We start from the raw sequence: 20,777 nt of genomic DNA, 5'->3' as shown, positions 1-20,777 counted from the left end.
CCTCTTTTCACCAAACGTATTGCATTGAAATTCTGCGATAATCATGTTGCTTCAAATAGTCTAAAGAACATATAACAGTGCCTCTAGGATTGACACAGCCCCCCAGAGCCCTGGGGCAAGGGTTGTAAGTTATGCCCTAGGGGCATATAAGGTTTTTAATGGAATAGGTGGTGGTAAAAACTTCGGATGGGATTATTTGATTTAAGATTGGAGGTCATTGTGCTCTTTTTAAGAGTTAATAGTGATTTGAGAGCAACCAGTTTCCCCCTTCTCCCCACGCCCATCATTTTCCCAAACACATACAATCAAAAGTTTGAGATAGAAATTTCGTTAAGCGTAGTTGAAAGGTCTAGAAATTATGTCTTTGAGGGTGACAAACCCCCCTCTCAATCCCTCAGGGCAAGGGTTGTAAGCTATGTCCTGGGGACATAGAAGGTTTCTATGGAAAGGGTGGTCCTATATACTTCGGAGGGGGCTCATTTGATTGATAATCAGAAGTTCTAGTGCTCTTTTTAACAGTCAAAATGATCAGAAGGCAGTTAACCCCCCCCCCCCACACACGTCGTGTTTTTACGATATGCATTCAAGAGAAATTTTGAGATAGCCATTTTGTTCTGAAGATCATATAACAAGGCTTTTGGGATTGGTACAAACCACCAGAGCCTCGGGGCAAGGGTTGTAAGTTATGCCCCACGGGTATTTAAGGTTTTTATGGAAGGGATGGTTGTATAAACTTTAGAGGAGGCTCATTTGGTTGGAAATTGGAAGTTCTATTTCCCATTTAAGAGTCAAGAGTGGTGGAGGGCAACTAGCCCCCCCCCCAATTTACCCCTCTTCACCAAACGTATCTGATTGAAATTGTGAGATTTTATTCAAAATAGTCCAAAGAAATATAACAATGCCTCCAGGTTTGACCAAACCCCCCAGAGCCCTGGAGAAAGGGCTTTAAGTTATTACCTGAGGACATCTGAGGTTCTTATGGAATTGTTGGTCATATAAACTTCAGATGAGGTTCATTTGATTTGAAATTGGAAGTTAGTGCCCTTCTTAAGAGTGAAAAGTGATTTGAGATTAACCAGTCTCCCCCCCCCCGCCCATTATTTCCCAAAACAAACAACTAGACAAAGTTTTGAGACATCTATATTTATTCAGCACCGTTGAAAGGTTCAGTAATTATGCGTTTGGGGACGTCCCCCCCCCTCCCTAGGCCTCAGGGGACAAGGGCTGCAAGTTAGGCAATTTGTTTATTGTTTACATATAGTATATGTTATTGAGATAAGGTATGCATGTTTAACTTCTACATTCCCAAAATAAAAAAAAGGTGTTAAGGAGAGTCTTTCAATGAATGTTGAGGGGAGTGTTGAACTAAATCAAAATATATTATGTGTATAAGGGTTATCAAAAGGACGTAACTCAGAAATGACTGAGTATATTAATTTAAAATTAATTTTCAGGAAATAATATGGGAGATGATCAATCGACCAAAGAGGCAATATCTGCATGCTACTACTACTACCACTCAGGGGCGCCATTTGGGGGGGGCAGGGGTGGGCCATTGTCCACCCTAATTTTTCTGGGGGCCCAAGCTTCCTCCCAAAAAGGCCTTTTTTTTTTCTTTTACAAAATATACAGGAACAAAATTACAATTAGCAATTAGTCAAAATGTTGAAACTGCTACATTTATATGTAGATTAACTTATATAATAGTGAGATTAATAGTGCAACTGGGTCGTGCACAGGGTTGCCAACTGGACATATTTTATGTCCAAAGGACATATTTCTATGTGCCTGGACATAATGACATAATAGGTCAAAATATGGACATTTTTTAGACATTTGTGACATAAGGTGGGCAAATTTTTCAAAATTATTACGTAAAACAAATTGCTTTCATAAAAAATATGAAATTCATCACCAAAAGGATGCTAAGACTTATATCTACTAATTTCTGTAGCTTTTTATTTATTTTCCGGGGTTGCTTGCTCTTCCCTGAAGCAAACTTTCTGAAAATGCCTTCAAAATTCTTTCACCTATAAATGGTATTATTGCCCTGATTTTTACTCGGCACGGTCAAGATAAAGGACAAGCTGTCGCCTTTTTCATATAAACTTACTTCCGACTTCCGAACGTCGCACAAAATCTCAATGAAAAGTTAACAAAATGAAACCTTTCGATTGTTGATGGTCTGAAATCAAAACTAAAGCCAAGTTGTCAAACACCCGGGGTACATTTTCATTCAGTTTAAAAATTTTCATCACGGGAAAGGAGCTGAGAGAAATTTAAGTAAGTAAAAACTTAATGTTAGGTGATATAGCTCATATATATATATATATATATATATATATATATATATATATACATATATATATATATATATATATATATATATATATATATATATATATATATCGCCATTCTTCTGAGATACTTCGACGAGGGAAAAGTACGAGAAAGACCAGTAGGATGCTACCATATGAAAAGCCTGGATCCTGTAAGTTGAGCCAGCTTCATTCACGACACAGTGGTGAAACTTGGTCTCGACTGGAACTCTTGTGCTGCTCAGTGCTACGACGAAGCAAGTGTGATGAGTGGGCCCGTCTCTGATGTTCAAGTATGACAGAGAGTGAAAGTGTCACGAGTAATATACATTAATTACCATGCGCATAGACTAAATTTGGTCATTGCAAATTGCGTTGAAGGTGTTGGGACTGTTGGCTCATTTTTTTAGTTAGTCCATAATCTGTACACGTTCATTTCCAACAGCAACACCAGACATCAGCTTTTTGTCGAGTCCCAAAAGGCTACTCAACTGCCAGTCCTGGAATTAGAAAGGGGTGCTGCAACAAGATGGTCATACTGGTATCGATCAATATAGAAGATAAGACTCCGATATGAATGTGTTCTGGCTGTACTGTCTGCAGTCAGCGAGGGAGCTGATAGTGAAGCTCGAGCAGACGCAGCTGGGCTCCAGAGAAAAATGGAATATTTCACAGTTATATTCCAGTTGATCTATATGGAAGCAATTCTGAGGACGACAAACTCCCTTTCTGAGCAGCTTCAGGCAGCTGATCTGGTAATATCTAGGTCCCGCACCTTGACTCAAGTAACAAGGAAGGAAATAGCTGAACTGCGCTCTGATACTTCATTTGCATCGTTTTTGGAGAAGGCAAAAGAGTTTGCTGAAGGTCTTGAAATTGAAGTACCTGACGTGAATGGACCCGCGACCAGATTCTCGTCTGCAGGTCAGAAGGAACGACCTAAAAGAACCAAATAAATTATCAAACACCTGAAAGAATTCATGACAACATCGACCCTAGGAAAAAACTTCGTTGAATCTGACATTTGAGCTCCAACTCTAGCTGAAGAACTGAAAAGAGAATACCTGGAGACTGTAGATCGTCTGATTGCGGAATTTGACAGACGGTTTACAGATAAACTTCAAGTGCTCAGTACACTCGAAGCTCTGGACCCTAGCTCTACCAAGTTCATGGATGCAGGGCTCCTCAAGCAATTCTCTGAACTTTATTCTGAAATGGGCATTGACCAGATTCTTCTTGAGGCCCAAGCTGGTATTGCAAAGCGGTTTTTGCTCGAGGAGGAGGCAAAGTCGAAGAACTTCATGGACGTCATAGATAATATTGAGACACTTCCAGTGGCCCATTCAGAAATTATCAAAGTTCTTCATATTGCTGCCACACTTCCTGTCACGACAGCCAGCAATGAACGCTTGTTTTCTGGGCTGGAAATAGTGAAGAAATATCTGCGCTCGACCACAGGAAACGATCATCTTAGTTACCTGCTTTTGATCTTTGCAAAGAAGGATTTAGTTAAAAACTTGGATTTCGACCAGCCTGTTGACGACTTTGCGAAGATGAAACCACGACGGTTCCCCTTGTTGCCTTGAGTGTTCACTGATCTGTTTCAAAATTTTGTTGTATTTTTTGATTTTGTAAACATAATTGATCGAGCAAAGTTTTGCATCTTCATAGCCGGAGCATGACTCTGACTTGGACTAAAGTATTTACTGTAAGCAGCGAGCTGAATAATTCGGCTACAGAATACACTTTAGTCAAAGCGTGAGATTCTACAGAGGTTCGGCTTTCGTGAAGTTATAGGTTCAGAAAAGTGGAAGATTCCCAAACGGCTGTTTTTTTAACATTGCACATTCCGTTTCCGCTTTCTTCAGATATCTGGCCTTTTCTGAACCTATGGCATAAGCAATTGAGACAATTTCCTTAATTTTTTTTTCGGCAGTTTTTTTTTCGGATAAAGCTAGAGGCAATTTTTTTCTTTATACAAGCCTGCTTCGGGGCCCATGTCGATTGTTTGCCCACCCTAAGGTTTGGCTGAAATGGCGCCTCTGCTACAACTACCACTGCTTCTACTGCTTGCAAAGCTACTACTACTACCACTGCTATCACTAAAACTACTATTTCTGTGGTGAATACTACTAAGACTGAGGATATCATAGGCAGCGCGCTAGCGCTGCCTAAGTAAAGAACGATGTGGGCACAATGTGTTTTTTTTTTCTTCTTCTTCACTCAGGCACTTCATATCGAAGGAGTTGTCGTAGAAACTTCGAAAAGGGCTCATTCAATTGGAAATCGGAGTGGCTAGTACCCTTTTTAATAGCCAAAAGTGATTGGAGGGCAACTAGGCCCCCCCACGCCCATCATTCCCCCTAACACATCCAATCAAAATTTTTTAGATAACCATTTCGGTCCGCGTAGTTGATTTCCATGATGAAAATATGTTTTTGAGGAGGTCACTCCCCAACAACCCTCGAGGAAAGGGTGTTGATTTATACCCTGAGGGCATATAAGAACGATGTTGACACAATGTACTAAGTATTATTTATTTTTTTGCTTTAGAGCAGGACACTTCATATGGAAGGGGTCGTCGTAGAAACTTCAAAAGGGGCTCATTCGATTAGAAATTGAAAGTTCTAGTGCCCATTCTAAAAGTCGCAAGAGATTCGACGGCAACCAAGCTCCCCCCACCCATCATTTCCCCAAATATATCCAATCAAAATTTTGAGATAGCCATTTTGTTCAGCGTAGTTGATTTCCAGATACAAAATATGTTTTTGAGGAGGACACTCCCCCACAACCCTCAGGGCAAGAGTTTTAATTTATGCCCTGGGGGCATATAAGATTTTTATAAAAGGCGTTGTTGTAGAAACTTCAAAACAGGCTCAATCGATTGGAAATTCAAAGGGCTAGTGCCCTTTTTAATAGTCGAAAGTGATTGGAGGGCAACTAGCCCCCCCCCCCCCTACTCCCATCGTTTCCCCAAACATATTCACTCAAAACAGTTAGAAGATTGAATGGCTAAGTGCAGTTGATGTCCTTATTAAAAATATGTTTCTAAGGAGGACACTCCTCCACAACCCTCAAAACAATAGTTTCAAGTTATGCCCTGGAGGTGTTAAAGGTTTTTATAGAAAGTGCTGTGGTAGAAACTTCAAAAAAGGTTCATTCGATTGGAAATTCACAGGGCTAGTGCCCTTTTAATATTCAAAAGTGATTGGAGCGTAACTAGCCCCCCCCCCCCCCACGCCCTACATTTGCCAAACACATCCAATCAAAATTTTGACATAACCATTTTGTTCAGCATAGTTGTTTTCCAGATAGAAAATAAGTTTTTGAGGAGGACACTCCCCCACAACCCTCAGGGCAAGGGTTTTAAGTTATCCCCTTGGGACATATAAAGTTTTTAAAGAAGGCATTGTCGTAGAAACCTCTAAGGGGGGGTAACTAGCCCCCCCCCCCACCCCCTCACCCACGCCTATCATTCCCCCAAACACATCCAATCAAAATTTTGAGATAGCCATTTTTTTCAGCGTAGTTGATTTCCACATAGAAAATATGTTTTTGAGGACGACACTCCCCCACAACCCTCCGGGAAAGGGTTTTAAGTTATGCCCTGGGGGCACATATAGTGTTTATTGAAGGCGTTGTCTTAAAAACTTAAAAAAAGCCCATTCAATTGCAAATTCAAAGGGCTAGTGCCCACTTTGATAGTCGAAAATGATTGGAGGGCAACTAGCCCCCCCTTCCCACCGCACCCATCATTTCCCAAGAGAAATCCAATCAAAATTTTGAGATAGCCATTTTGTTCAGCGTATTTGATTTCCAGATAGAAAATATATTTTTGAGGAGGACGCTCCCCCAAAACCCTCGGGGCAAGTTATGCCCTGAGGGCATATAAGAACGATGTTGGCACAATGTACTATATATTTTTTTTTCCTTTAGAGCTGGGCACTTCATACGGAAGGAGTCGTCGTAGAAACTTCAAAAGGGAAAAAAGGGAAGTTTTGAAAAACTTCAAAAGGCTCATTCAATTGGAAATTGAGAGTTCTAGTGCCCTTTTTAATAGTCGAAAGTGATTGGAGGGCAACTAGCCCCCCCCCCTCCTACGACCATCCTCGGGGCAAGGGTTTTAAGTTATGCCCTGGGGGCATATAAGGTTTTTATAGAAGGCGTTGTCGTAGAAACTTCTAAGGGGGGGGGGTAACCAGCCCCCCCACCCACGCCCATCATTCCCCCAAACACATCCCATCAAAATTTTGAGATAGCCATTTTGTTCAGCGTAGTTAATTTCCGGATACAAAATATGTTTTTGATGAGGACACTTCCCCACAACCCTCAGGGCCAGGGTTTTAAGTTATGCCCTGGAGGCATATAGGGTTTTTATAGAAGGCGTTGTCGTAGAAACTTCAAAAAAGGCTCATTCGATTGGAAATTCAAAGGGCTAGTGCCCTTTTCAGTAGTCGAAAGTGATTAGAGGGCAACTAGCCTCCCCCCGCCACGCCCATCATTTCCCCAAACACATCCAATCAAAATTTTGAGATAGCCATTTTGTTCAGTGTAGTTGATTTCCAGATAGAAACCATGTTTTTGAGGAGGACACTCCCCACAGCCCTCAGGGCAAGGGTTTTAAGTTATGGCCTGGGTGCATATAAGGTTTTTATAGAAGGTGTTGCCGTAGAAACTTCAAAAAAGCTCATTCGATTGGAAATTCAAAGGGCTAGTGTCCTTTTCAATAGTCGAAAGTGATTGGAGGGCAACTAGCTCCCCTCCCGCCACGCCCATTGTTCCCCCAAATGCATCCAATAAAAATTTTGAGATAGCCTGTTTGTTCAGCGTTGTTGATTTCCAGATAGAAAATATATTTTTGAGGAGTACACTCCCCCACAACCCTCAGGGCATGGATTATAAGTTATGGCCTGGGGGTATATAAGATTTTTATTGAAATCTTTGTCGTAGAAACTTGAAAAAGGGCTCATTTGATTTGAAATTCAAAGGGCTAGTACCCTTTTTAATAGTCGAAAGTGATTTGAGAGCAACTAACCCCCTTCTCACGCCCACCTTTTCCCCAAACACATCCAATCAAAATTTGTAGATAGCCATTTTACTCAACGTAGTTAAAAATTTTGGAAATTAGGACTTTAATGATGACAACCCCTCCCCCCCACAGCCCTCAGGGCAAGGGTTGTAACTTATGCCATGGGGCATATAAAGTTTTTATTGAAAGCGTTGTCGCAGAAACTTCAAAAGGGCTCATTCAATTGGAAAGTGAAAGGGCTAGTGCCTTTTTTAATAGTTTAAAGTGATTGGATAGCAACTAACGCCCCTCTCACGCAAACCATTTTCCAAAACACATCCAATCAAAATTTTGAGATATACATTTTGTTCAACGTAGGTCAGCGTTCTGGAAATTAGGTCTTTTAGGATGATAACCCCCTGAGAGCCCTCGGTGCAAGGGTTGTAAGTTATGCCCTGGGGGCATATAAGGTTTATATAGAATGTTGTTGCATAAATCATAGGCAGCACGATCGCGCTGCCTAAGAAAAAAACGGGGACAGTCGAGAACGAGACAAGAAACGGGGACTAAGTAAAGGGGAGGACACTCCCTCACAACCCTCCGGGCAAGTGTTTTAAGTTATGCCCTGGGGCATATAAAGTTTTTATTGAAAGTGTTGTCGTAGAAACTTCAAAAGGGCTCATTCAATTCGAAATTGAAAGGGCTAGTTCCTTTTTTAAAAGTTGAAAGTGATTGGATAGTGAATAACCCCCTTCTCGCGCCCACCATTTTCCCACACATCCAATCAAAATTTTGAGATAGCCATTTTGTTCAGCGTAGTTGATTTCCAGATAGAAAATATATTTTTGAGGAGGACGCTCCCCCACAACCCTCGGGGCAAGTTATGCCCTGAGGGCATATAAGAATAATGTTGGCATAATTTACCATATATTATTTTTTCTCTTTAGAGCAGGGTCTTTCATATAGAAGGGGTCGTCGCAGAAACTTTAAAAGTGGATCAGTCGATTGTAAGTGGAGAGTTCTAGTGCCCTTTTTAATAGTCGACAGTGATTGGAGGGCAACTAGCCCCCCTCCTCCTACGACCATCCTCGGGGCAAGGGTTTTAAGTTATGCCCTGGGGGCATATAAGGTTTTTATAGACGGCGTTGTCGTATAAACTTCTAAGGGGGGGGGGGGGTAACTAGCCCCCCCCCACCCAAGCCCATCATTCCCCCAAACACATCCCATCAAAATTTTGAGATAGCCATTTTGTTCAGCGTAGTTAATTTCCGGATAGAAAATATGTTTTTGATGAGGACACTTCCCCACAACCCTCAGGGCCAGGGTTTTAAGTTATGCCCTGGAGGCATATAGGGTTTTTATAGAAGGTGTTTTCGTAGAAACTTCAAAAAAGGCTCATTCGATTGGAAATTCAAAGGGCTAGTGCCCTTTTCAGTAGTCAAAAGTGATTAGAGGGCAACTAGCCTCCCCCCGCCACGCCCATCATTTCGCCAAACACATCCAATCAAAATTTTGAGATAGCAATTTTGTTCAGCGTAGTTGATTTCCAGATAGAAACCATGTTTTTGAGGAGGACACTACCCCACAGCCCTCAGGGCAAGGGTTTTAAGTTATACCCTGGGTGCATATAAGGTTTTTAAAGAAGGCGTTGCCGTAGAAACTTCAAAAAAAGCTCATTCGATTGGAAATTCAAAGGGCTAGTGTCCTTTTCAATAGCCGAAAGTGATTGGAGGGCAACTAGCCCCCCCCCCCCGCCACGCCCATTATTCCCCCACACACATCCAATAAAAATTTTGAGATAGCCAGTTTGTTCAGCGTAGTTGATTTTCAGATAGAAAATATATTTTTGAGGAGGCCACTCCCCTACAGCCCTCAGTGCAAGGATTATAACTTCTGTACTGGGGCCATATAAGGTTTTATTGAAATCTTTGTCGTAGAAACTTGAAAAAGGGCTCATTTGATTTGAAATTCAAAGGGATAGTACCCTTTTTAATATTCAAATGTGATTTGAGGGCAACTAACCCCCCTCTCACGCCCACCTTTTCCCCAAACACATCCAATCAAAATTTTTAGATATCCATTTTATTCAACGTAGTTAAAAATTTTGGAAATTAGGACTTTAATGATGACAACCCCTCCCCCCCACAGCCCTCAGGGCAAGGGTTGTAACTTATGCCATGTGGGCATATAAAGTTTTTATTGAAAGCGTTGTCGCAGAAACTTCAAAAGGGCTCATTCAATTGGAAATTGAAAGGGCTAGTGCCTTTGTTAATAGTTGAAAATGATTGGATAGCAACTAACGCCCCTCTCACGCCCATCATTTTCCAAAACGCATCCAATCAAAATTTTGAGATATCCATTTTGCTAAACGTAGTTCAGCGTTCTGGAAATTAGGTCTTTTAGGATGATAACCCCCTGAGAGCCCTCGGTGCAAGGGTTGTAAGTTATGCCCTGGGGGCATATAAGGTTTATATCACAACCCCCGCACAAGCTTGCTTCTGGGGGTATTTTGTTTGTTTGTTTTTTATGTATATTGTAAAATAAATCCCAGTTATAAATTGATATAGAATGTTGTTGCATAAATCATAGGCAGAACGATCGCGCTGCCTAAGTAAAAAACGGGGACACTCGAGAACGAGACAAGAAACGGGGACTAAGTAAAGGGGAGGATACTCCCTCACAACCCTCAGGGCAAGGGTTTTAAGTTATGCCCTGGGTCATATAAAGTTTTTATTGAAAGCGTTGTCGTAGAAACTTCAAAAGGGCTCATTCGATTGGAAATCGAAAGGTCTAGTGCCTTTTTATAAATAGTTGAAAGTGATTGAAGAGTGACTACCGCCCCTGTTATTCTCACCATTTTCTCAAACACATCCAAAAAAAATTTTGAGCTATCTAATTTGTTCAACGCAATTGAGAGATTCGGAAATTAGGTATTTATGGTAAATAACCCCCTCAGAGCCCCCAGTGCGCCGATTTTAAGTTATGCCCTGGGGGCATATTAGGTTTATATAGAAAGTTGTTGCAAAATCATAGGTAGCAGGATCGTACTGCCTAAGTAAAGAATGGAGAAAATCAAGAACGAAACAAGAAATGGGGACCAATTAAGAGGAGGAAGCTCCCCCACAACCCTCAGGGCAAAGGTTATATTGTATACACTCGGGGCAAATGAGAACGATGTTGACACAATGTATTATTTACTATTTTTTTCCTTTAGAGCAGGGCACTTCGTATCGAAGAAGTTGTCGTAGAAACTTCAAAAAGGGCTCATTCAATTGGAAATTGGAGTGGCTTGTGCCCTTTTTAATAGTCGAAAGTGATTGGAAGGCGAATAACACCCCTCTCACGCCCACCATTTCCCCAAACACATCCAATCGAAATTTTGAGATAGCCATGTTGTTTAACGTAGTTGAAAGTTCTGGAACTTCGGTCTTAGAGGACGACAAACACCCTAACGGAACTTAGGGTAAGGGTTGTAATTTATGCCCTGGGGGCATATAAGGTGTTTATAGAAAGCGTTGTCGTTTCCAAAAGGGCTCATTCTATTGGAAATCGAAAGGCCTAGTGCCCTTTTTAATAGTCGAAAGTGATTGGAAGGCCTGACATTTTCATAGTAAAGATCGAAGTTGGTATACTGTATTATTTTTTGTTGTTGTTGTTGTTTAGACCAGGGCACTTAGTATCGAAGGAGTTGTCGTGGGGACTTCGATAAGGGCTCATTCGATTGAAAATGGAAAGGGCTGATGCCGTTTTTAATAGTTGAAAGTGATTTGAGGGCAACTAATCCCCCTTCCACTCCCATCCTCCCACGCCCCCCCTACCACGCCCACCCTTTCAATTCTGCTCTTAAAATTTAACCAAATCAAAATAGCGTAAGCGTGTCCAAGCTATCAAAGAAAGTGAACAGATTTTTTTGCGAATGGTATCAAGTTTTCCATTTCAGGTCAACTAGAGGAGGTATGAAACTAAATTAAACAGTACTATTTGTGTCTAGATTTTCAAAAGGGTGTATGTTGTTAAAAATTGCTGAAATTTTTTCTCCAGCATACAAATAGCAGGCCAACGTATAAAGTCTTAAAAAACGAAAAGATTTAATGTATTATTTTCTTTTTCCCTGAAAAGACTATGTCAATATAAAACGAAGCGAAATAAATTAAAAAAACTTTTCCACAAAATAAGTTTTTCAAAGAAAAGTAAAGAACTCCATTAAAAAAAATTAGTAAAAATCAAATCAAATAAACTACCAAGCGTGAAACTACAACAAATCAGCATCGATAAATAAATGAAACCCAAAACGAACAGAAATTACAATAGTTAACCGAGTCAAACTCAAAACGAGCAGAAATTAACTTAATTTGGGCGCAAAACCCCTATGCCTTCCCAAGGCCAGAACAAAATTTGCACTTTAAACCAGTATGGGTTAAAGCTTTAACCCAGTATGATTATCGAGTATGGTAAGTGCTGGTCACTGTATAAAGATAATGAACAGTAAGTTTACCGCAGGTGATTTCTGGCTCTTCATTATCGGTGCGAATAAACAGCTCCTCTCACATACTCTTTCATTAGCGCGTACAAACAGCTCCTCTCATTTGATCTGTCATCAGCAGTCCAATTACCCTGGAACCCGTATTTTGGCAGAAACTTTCTCGAAATGCCTTTGAAACCAACTCGAGACTTCGAAACCTACTTGTAATTCCTAAAAAAGTCTAATAATGACATTGGACTTCTAATTACCGATTTTTATGTATGAATTTGAATAAATAAATCGAAAAGTAGATTCTTTAAAATTTAGTGTTCCAACATTGAAGCCAAGTTTCGCACTCAAGAAAAATCTAACTTGTATACCCGTGAAAAAATCTAATGGCGCTTATGTTCTACGCTCTCCGGAGCACTCGCATCTCGGTCCGGGTTTTTATAATGGATGAGATAGGGGACGATCATACTATCTAATATTTATTTACTGTGGTGCTGGTAATTTATATTACTTCCTATGATAAATGAGGACAAACGTGTATTTCACCTTAAGGCTTTTAACAGTCAGATCAAAGCTATTTTGAAAGTTTATCCAACAGTCCATGAAAAAAAAAGTTGAGATAGAAAATGCTTTATTATGCGTTTTTGCCTGGGCTAGGCACCTAATCTAGGATAAGGATAAAGTTCTTCCAGAACCATCGTTGGCACACAGGGCGCTGGGTGGACGTTTCAGTTGTTGGGTCTTTTTATCAGGAGCAAGCAGTGAGTCTGTCCGCCTAGCCTTACCGTAGCAGGGATTGATCCCTGGGCCCTGTATTATCAAAACACCAGATTTTGGTTTCATATAGAAAAAATTGGTAGAGTGAGATAAACTTTGATGGTCTGAATGTGTATTTAGGATGAACAAAGATCAATTATGGTCGCCGGCATAGATCTGTTGTCTGGAAGCAACGTTTCAGGTGGGGGTGAAAAGTTTAGATTTTCTGCCAGAAAATCACACTTCTCTAAATATAAATAATTTTGGGTTTTTTGTTGTGTTTTTGTTTTCCAATCGGAAGGAGGGCCGATGCGCAGTCGTTCATGCCTTGAGGTCATTGTGGATTAAATTTCTTATGCTGTTTCACTACATAGTCGACAAGAGGGAAAGAAGAAGCAGGATGAACTTGATACAGCTAGAATACAATTATAAAGATTATATTAAATTGTTGGGGACGACTTGGGAGAAAACTGAAGTTTTAGACAGGACGAGATAGAGACGAAGCGTCTGGCGGTATGACGGACTGAGGCAGCTCAGTGCTGTCACTTGTTTGTAGCATTAGTAAAAGGTCCTTTTAATGTCAAGTTTTTCCTTAAATAATTTTCCCGTAACATATGCTATTGATTGTAAATTTTGTTAAGTCCGAGGGATCGAATGACAACGATTTTGCTGGAATGACGGTTACGCCGATTCAACTGGCTGGTGGTGCTCAAATTTTACAAGTATCAGGACCTTTGATGACTTCTATAGACGATGGTACTCAAGCTGTGCTAAGAGCTACAGGAGTTACGGAAGAGGTAAGTGAACTTAAGAGGGAAAGGAGATGAAAATGTTGTTTTTGCAATAGACCCCACATTTCATAGAAACTAATCGAGAAAAATTTAGAATTTGTTTCCTCTAAACTTATATTTTCACCTTGAATTGCTCTTGGAGCCAGTTCAAGATTGAGATTTTGAAGTTAATGATTTTATTCTTGCTAACGATTAGTTCCATCCGAAAAATGAACCCAGGTGGCTTGAATAAGGTAATTCAAAAGACGGAATGAGAAGTTATTTTTTAAATGGAGTTTCGCAACCCTTTCCCTAAGACTCTAAACGCTTTTCAACATGCTTGATCGGTTGGTTAAAATATGTTTTGGAATTCTACTGTGATTCTTTATGTACTTGTATTTTTACGTTTTTGTTGTTGTTATTTTTGTGCGTAAATTCTTTGTTTCATATTCTAAAAAGTAGTTTAAAAACGGAACGATACCAATTTTTTGGCGTATTTTGGGGGTATTCAAGAAGCCATTTCCTGTACAAACAATTTTGTCCCTAATAACTTTCGAAAAATCCCAAACACCGTTTTTAGGTTTGGATCTCAAATAAAATTTATTTCGTGTAACATAATTCTTTGGATATTTTACAGGTTAGTTTACCCATCTGGGGGTTACAGCACAGTATTAAAAGTTCTAAGACATTATTTGAGGGTTAAAGATTTTGATCATTTTCACTAAAACCCTGATCTTAATAAATGTTTTGCTTCATTGTGGCAAAATCTGCAAAAACACGATAGGGACAATCTTCGTGACATTTTAATTAGAAACGTATTTCTTAAATACTTCTTTATACGGATTTAAAAATTTATACAAAAATACACTTTCCAAGCGCACTTTTTTCTATTTTCCGACTTGGTATTTTTGAAAGAGATTAATGCCGACTTAGAGTTTCTCTTCTGACAGTATTACGAGAGAACTTTTTATATGCCTTCCTGTTCCCTTCTGTCAAGAGAAATACCGAAAGGGGGGTAGTTGGAATATATTTTCAGCTACTACTTGGGAGGTCGTCCTCTTGGGAGAGAGGCATCAATCCTTCCGTCAAAATTTAAATTAGAAGTGGGCTTGGGATAATATGCTGGACGTGACCATTGTTACAGTTGGATCGGCTTCATGATGGTATGCGAGTAGCAGAGGGAGAGCATTATTCGTTTGTCTGATATGTGGTCAAGGCAAGTGATGTCAGCTAGCTTTCAGAGCTTTTAAAACGTAGATTAACAAACAAAAGTTTTGTTCTTGCCTACCTCAACCTTCATAATAGTGCAGTTTGCAGAATTTTCATTATAAACAATTATTGACTATTTCCTTCTAATTTTTGGGTCTATTTTTAAGTTTATTTTACTGTTTAACGTTTGTTTTAACTATTATTCAGTATTGACATCAAATTATTTTGATACTCATTGTACAATTGAAGATTTTTTTTCTGTTGTAAAAGTTACTCGACTGAAGTCAAAAAGAAAAGCACCCTAACATATTTCTATCTTTTTATCAAATTTAATTTTATGCCCCCCCTTTTTTTTGTCTGAGAACGCCACAGCATCGATTTGTTCATTCTATTTTACCACATTTCATTTTGTTCTGAACATAAATGGAAGTTTTTTATATTTCCAACTAAAAATCGCGTCTGTCCTGCTTGAAAAACAAAATAAGCTGAAGTGTTTGATAGCATCTTTTGGCACGTCTCTGAGCCCTTAGAATAACCTTGCTTACCGACCTACTGGTTATTTCTAACATTCAAGCAATCGTAAATTCGTTCTCAGTCTCAGAACTTTGACACTTCTTATCTCAGAATATTGTTCCTTGAAATCTCGGTCCCCCTCTCCATTCCAAATAAGTTATTAGGTATGACTCTAGAAAAGCTAATGACTTTAGACAAAAAGTTATGCAGATAAATTGTGTCTTTGATTATATATTGTTTCTAGGCCACAAATAGTTCATCAGCAAGCGACGTGGAAATGAATGACCCTACACACGCTTCTGCAGTATCTTAGCAACTGATTATCAAAAACTAGGATCTTGAACTACTGGTCTTTTGTTCGAAATGTTTTCTAGTCTTTATTGCTAATTTCTACCAGCAATTCATGTATTTGTTGGACGTACTATCTTAAGCTTTTTTTTTCTTAGTAGATTGATGATTTCGGTTATATTCAGAATTGTTGTTGAGCCTCTCATATACTACAGCAAGCGTGTAGTTATGTATTTCCTTTGCTGTTAAGGCAGGTTCAGGCGCACAGAAAAACATAGGCTGTATTTTATCCGGTGAAAGAGAAATCTTTGTGCGTTCGACGAAATAAAGATTCTTAGTTTCGAGAAAACATTCACAAGTTTAGCTTTGTAACCATGGATTGGAGTATCCATGGATTGGTATCATCTAGATCCAAAATTTCAATCGAGGATTTCTTCACCCTTGGGAGATATGAAAAAAATCTAGAAGTATGGGATTCAATCTCAGAAGTACTGAAACTTAATATCGTGTATGTTGTAAATTTGAATGTCAAGCTAGTAAGTAGTATAAGAAACAGTGTGGACTTCACAGTCACAACAAAGGGATATGTGGTATAATGAAGGGATTCACCAGTCTTATTGTGGGTCTTGATTCACTAAGGTAAAATTAACCCATCTGAAAACCCCACGTTCAAACATCTACCTTTTTTCTTCTTGTTTTTGCAATTATCGTTCATTCGCTTGTAGCAAAAATTGCGACATTCCGTGACAAAAATTTTCAAGTTCATACCAAAATATTTTTGTAGCACTTTCAGATTACAGCAAAAAACTCCGTTTCCAGATTTATTTAAGGTGTACATAATCTAAATGGGACTTTGGGGGGTTTTGGGATGTGAGTTATTCTTCTGACAAGTGAATAAAAGAAATACTGGTTTTAAGGTACTTTTTATTCATCAGTTAGCCTGCATGTTAGCCTACTTATTCTTTGCCCTCCAAATTAGTTCTTCAGATCCCAAGCTTCAGTCACAATGTGTCTCTTTTTGTACTGCTTTTGAACAGTCCCAATCAATTTCAAATGTTCATATTTATCACGTATATTTTTCTATAATTTCTTAGCTAGATTGAACCTACAATTAATCGTTGAAGTTAAAGGCACTTAACTTCGGCTTGTTTTTGAAATATTACCAAAATCAACCACAAGATTTAATGGAACTACGAATATAGGAAAAAAATGACGTAAATAATTTTTTCCGTAAAATTGCAGTTGTGTGAATGTGGGGTAAAAAACATCGTTTACTTATATGTATCTCTTCCATTTTAATATACAATGTTATTTTTGTCCAGGATAATCGTAATTAATGTACAGTTTAGTACCAATCCCAGGTTGTTGGATTGTGTATATTTTTTTTCGTAAACATGCATGAAATAATCGTTCGATTCAATTTTCAAAATGAACTAATTTCTTTGTCACCGCTTTTAAAAGGTTATTACAAGTCCGAGAATACCAGTTCCGTGCCCCTCGAGATATGCAGGTAGCTAATTCCGACACCCAAAAATTCAAAAATAACTAAAATCAAGGATACAGCTCGCTAATTCCAGTACCTAGAGAAGCGGACGGGTAAAAATTGTAAAATAGTATGTTCAATCAAGGGTATCTTATGGTGCAGTCCAAACATATTTTTTCTGTTCTGACAAGTTTTCAACTTTAACGACAGGGGGAATGGGGTCATCTTGGAAACTATGTCTCTGCCTTTTCCCTTGGTTAGACCAGCTGTGGAAACTTAATTTTTCATCTAATTTTCGAGTTATGAAGACTTTTGATTTTTGGTTCCTGGGGGGATGAGGGTGGGAGATGTTTCTCCAATTTTCTATTGATATTATGGCCTTCTTTTTTTATTAGCATAACGGACTTAGCAATAAAATGTCCAGTCAGCAGACATGCACGCATGACTCTTTAAGACGGACAAAATTTCTATGAAGGGAGGGCAAAATTTCGAAAAACACGCCGAAAATCAATAATTAACTAAGGATTAAAAAAATAAGGATTTGTGTAAATCGTGAAATCTTTTGATTTGGGAATGGAACATGCCTAAGGGCTATCACCTTCCCATGTAATTACCGGGCGCCACTGCTATTTTATTTACATTAAAGTAAAATCATACCACTTTTTTTTTGCTTACTTTCTAAAAAAAAACAGAATTAGAAAGCTATTTCCAGTTTTAGATCCCAAAAGGCACTGACATGGTTCTGAAGGACTAATTTTCGTTTGACCAATTTTATGTATAGGTCCCAATGAAGCATTACGTTTATTTCTTCCAAAAAATTTATCAAGAAGACAAACTTAAAAGTGACATGTACAACAACTTAAACGAAAGATGATAGTGCATTGGACAAAATCCATGCCCTCCAGAAAGCCTCTTGACTGTGAATTTCTTTATGTTTATTTACGTATGTCTTAAAAAAGAAACAAGTATGAAAACACAAGTATTTCTAAAGTCACATCTAAAACGAAGCCAACATGAATTGTTTTTATAGGCTTAGCTTTATTAGGGCTCATAAAACTGATGCGCATGGATGCTATATTTTTCTCTAAAAAAACTGGTCTCAAAAGGCCACAAGGTACTTTGCCCATCAGTGATTATTTTTTCGACAATGTTTTTTCGATGATAGACAATGGGTGGGTAAATGGATTGTATATAAAGCTTGCGAGATTAAAAAAAAAATGACCTATTAAAAATCTACTTAAAGGATCCGGGCAAAAATGAAGCTTTATTTTCGGTCTCTGTAACCGAGTGAAGTATTGTTTTAAAAATACTTTTTAAATATTCGCAACCTATATACGAGACAATGTATTAGAGACATCGCGTTTCTTTTCAATAGCTGGACGAATTACAAATACCCTTAAATCTAGTCATGTTTGTAATTCTAGTCAGAAAAGGCAATTCCCTATTCCAGAAGTAGTAAAAATATTTTTTTAGGCTTGATTTTTTTTATTAGGGCCAAAAGTATTATTCACTAATTATTTTGCATAAAAAAAGTTTATATAAGTTTGCTTTATATAAGTTTGACATTGAATGGTAAATGCCTGCATACAAAAAATTAAAGTAATCATAATTACTTGATGATTTGAGAACTTGCTACTGAGTGCGAAAAAAAAACGAAAGTATGATATTATACTAAAAAAAAACATGTATATCAACTATACATGACTAAAGTTTCGGATATCTGTAATAAAAAAGAAAGCAAAGAGAAGCAGTAACTTCTAACCTTTTATATGGACTGTCTTTTGTCTGAATTTAGAAATTATAAGAAAAGCGTTTTTAAATTCGTCCCAATGAAAATACTACTTCAAAAAGTATAGTTGATTTAAAACATAAAACCAGGTGGCTAGACGCAGATCAGTATTTAGACGTTCTGAGGGAGTGCGCGATGTTTTTGCCTTAATTTGAACTACATAAAGATAGAAGATTTTTTTTCTCTGATCTCAAATTTCAAGTGAAAAAAATAGTTGTATTATAACACAAATTTCAAATGAGCCATTCAAAAGCAAAATTTATAATTAAAGCATGAGCTTGGAAAGCTCCTCGCATATCAAGGTCAACTTCAACGTTATATCTAGAGCATTAAAATTATCTACAATTTTTCTATTCTTATACCACGGTGGCAAATACAGTAAATACCTCAAATACACTACATGGAACAGCATTATTTAAATGAAATAGTAAATATTTTTTTTAGCCAACATCATACTTAGGCCCATTCACAAAGACGAAAAGAAAAGGGATATTCTTTTGTCAGACAATTGCCATATTCTTTTAAATTACCTTCGTCTTTTGATATGAGATATTAGCTTCAGATATTCTATAATGATGTTAATAGTATAAAATAAGGAAGTCTGAAGCCAATAATTGGCTGAAAAAAACCAATAAGCGTCTTTATATCGGAAAGGAACTTGACCCTATTTAGGAATTTGCCTCCAGCCTGAAGATCTCCGCGAATATTTGTGAAGTATTACTTAATTTTGGTATAAATAGTTAGAATATATAGCGTATCGTTTTTTAATTTTAGTGCATTTTTATTAATATTTCTTCATGGTTTAAGTAATGCGGACAAACACATACTTACTCTAACATTAATGTGCAATTGTTGCTAGGTACTTTGAAATCTCTTAGTGTAGATAATTTTTACGGAAGTAATTATAAATTTCGTAAAAGTAATATAATAGTGTTTAAACTATTGGTGTATTTCTTTTTTAGCTTTTAGAATCACTAAATTTAAATCAAGTATATATTTACACTGGTTGTGGCAGTTCAGAAGGATTTCAGGTAAATATATATATATATTTTTTTTTCAGGATAGTCAGAAAAAAACAATGTTGTGGAAAGGGTTTGATTTGGATCTCTGGACACTATATAAATGTCTTTGGTTCCAAAAGATCCAATCTGCTACTCAGCAAAAAAGGGAGGCATCACACCTTAAAAAAATCCTTACATTTTGAGAAATTGTTAACAGCTAGGCCATATCCAAGGGGGGGGGGGGTTAGGGGGTTTGAACCCCCTCTAAATGTTTTATAGACATAAACAAATTTTGTATGCGTTTTTTAGTTATTTTGTGTAACCCCCCCCCAATATTTTTTTGAGTAAAACCCCCTCCGAAAAAAAATCCTGTATAACCAAGGTGCGGCCTTGGTTAACGGATATGGAATGGATCAATAAATCCCCCGTGCTGAATTTGGGAGGATGGGAAATAAACATCGACTTGAAACAAAAAACACTACAGATAATGTATTTTGAACTGCCACAGCCATACTACCAGTTTCCTAAGTAAAAGTGATGTTTTTGCTGCCAAAGTTATTTCTTGATAAAGAGTTGAAAACTTCACCCAAACCTTATTCTTAAAGCATTTTTGTGCGATTTAAATAATTTACGAAGCATAGGCTGCTGACACTCTGTGATTTCTAAATTTTAATTTATGGTTTTATCCGCTGTCATGTTGATTAGTGTTATTACTCGTCTGCTTCATTTAAACTATTAGATACAAATCCTATCCTGGAAATATTGTCAAGAAATAGATTTTGGGTTTTCTATGATGTATACAGTCGCATAAAATACATTATGCTTACCGTACATAGACCACTTGTCATAAAAGACCTTTGTCAACTTTTGGTGGTTTGCAGTTTTTTTTGTTCTTTATGCAAAAATAAAGGTCAATCAACATAAATCATGAATAAAAAAAGCCATATTTCATTTAGAAATGATTTTAAATTTACTGCACGTGAAATTGAAAATTCACCCTCACCCTCGATAGTTCATCATCCCAAAGAATTTAAGTTTGGCCAGGCCACTGTTTCAAACAAATATCTGGTGAAAATTGGTTTAGTTTCGAACCACTGTTTAAATTTAACTGAATTAACCAAGTTTTTACTGGAAACTTGTTTCTGATATTTCTGCGAGTAAAAACATACAA

The 20,777-nt window shown here is 37.9% G+C and overlaps 1 protein-coding gene across 4 annotated transcripts in view; it reads left to right on the top strand.

Moving 5' to 3' along the window:
* LOC148946978 (DNA-binding protein Ewg-like) overlaps window positions 1–19,823 on the top strand; it is a 191,810-nt gene extending 171,987 nt beyond the window's left edge. For all 4 annotated transcript variants that reach the window (XM_089096782.1, XM_089096781.1, XM_089096784.1 and 1 more), the window contains exons 10-11: window positions 13,195–13,350; window positions 15,290–19,823. In XM_089096782.1, coding sequence (XP_088952908.1) covers window positions 13,195–13,350; window positions 15,290–15,358 — 225 coding nt within the window. In that variant the 3' untranslated portion in view covers window positions 15,359–19,823. The remainder of the gene's footprint in view (window positions 1–13,194; window positions 13,351–15,289) is intronic.
* Window positions 19,824–20,777: the final 954 nt, after the last annotated feature.

Source organism: Artemia sp. Qi Xiang Cuo, chromosome 11 (genome assembly GCF_049724085.1).
Source record: "Artemia sp. Qi Xiang Cuo chromosome 11, ASM4972408v1, whole genome shotgun sequence".
Classification (NCBI taxonomy): Eukaryota; Metazoa; Arthropoda; class Branchiopoda; order Anostraca; family Artemiidae; genus Artemia; species Artemia sp. Qi Xiang Cuo.
The sequence above is the reverse complement of the archived record's forward strand: the minus strand, read 5'-3'. Positions and strand labels throughout refer to the sequence as shown.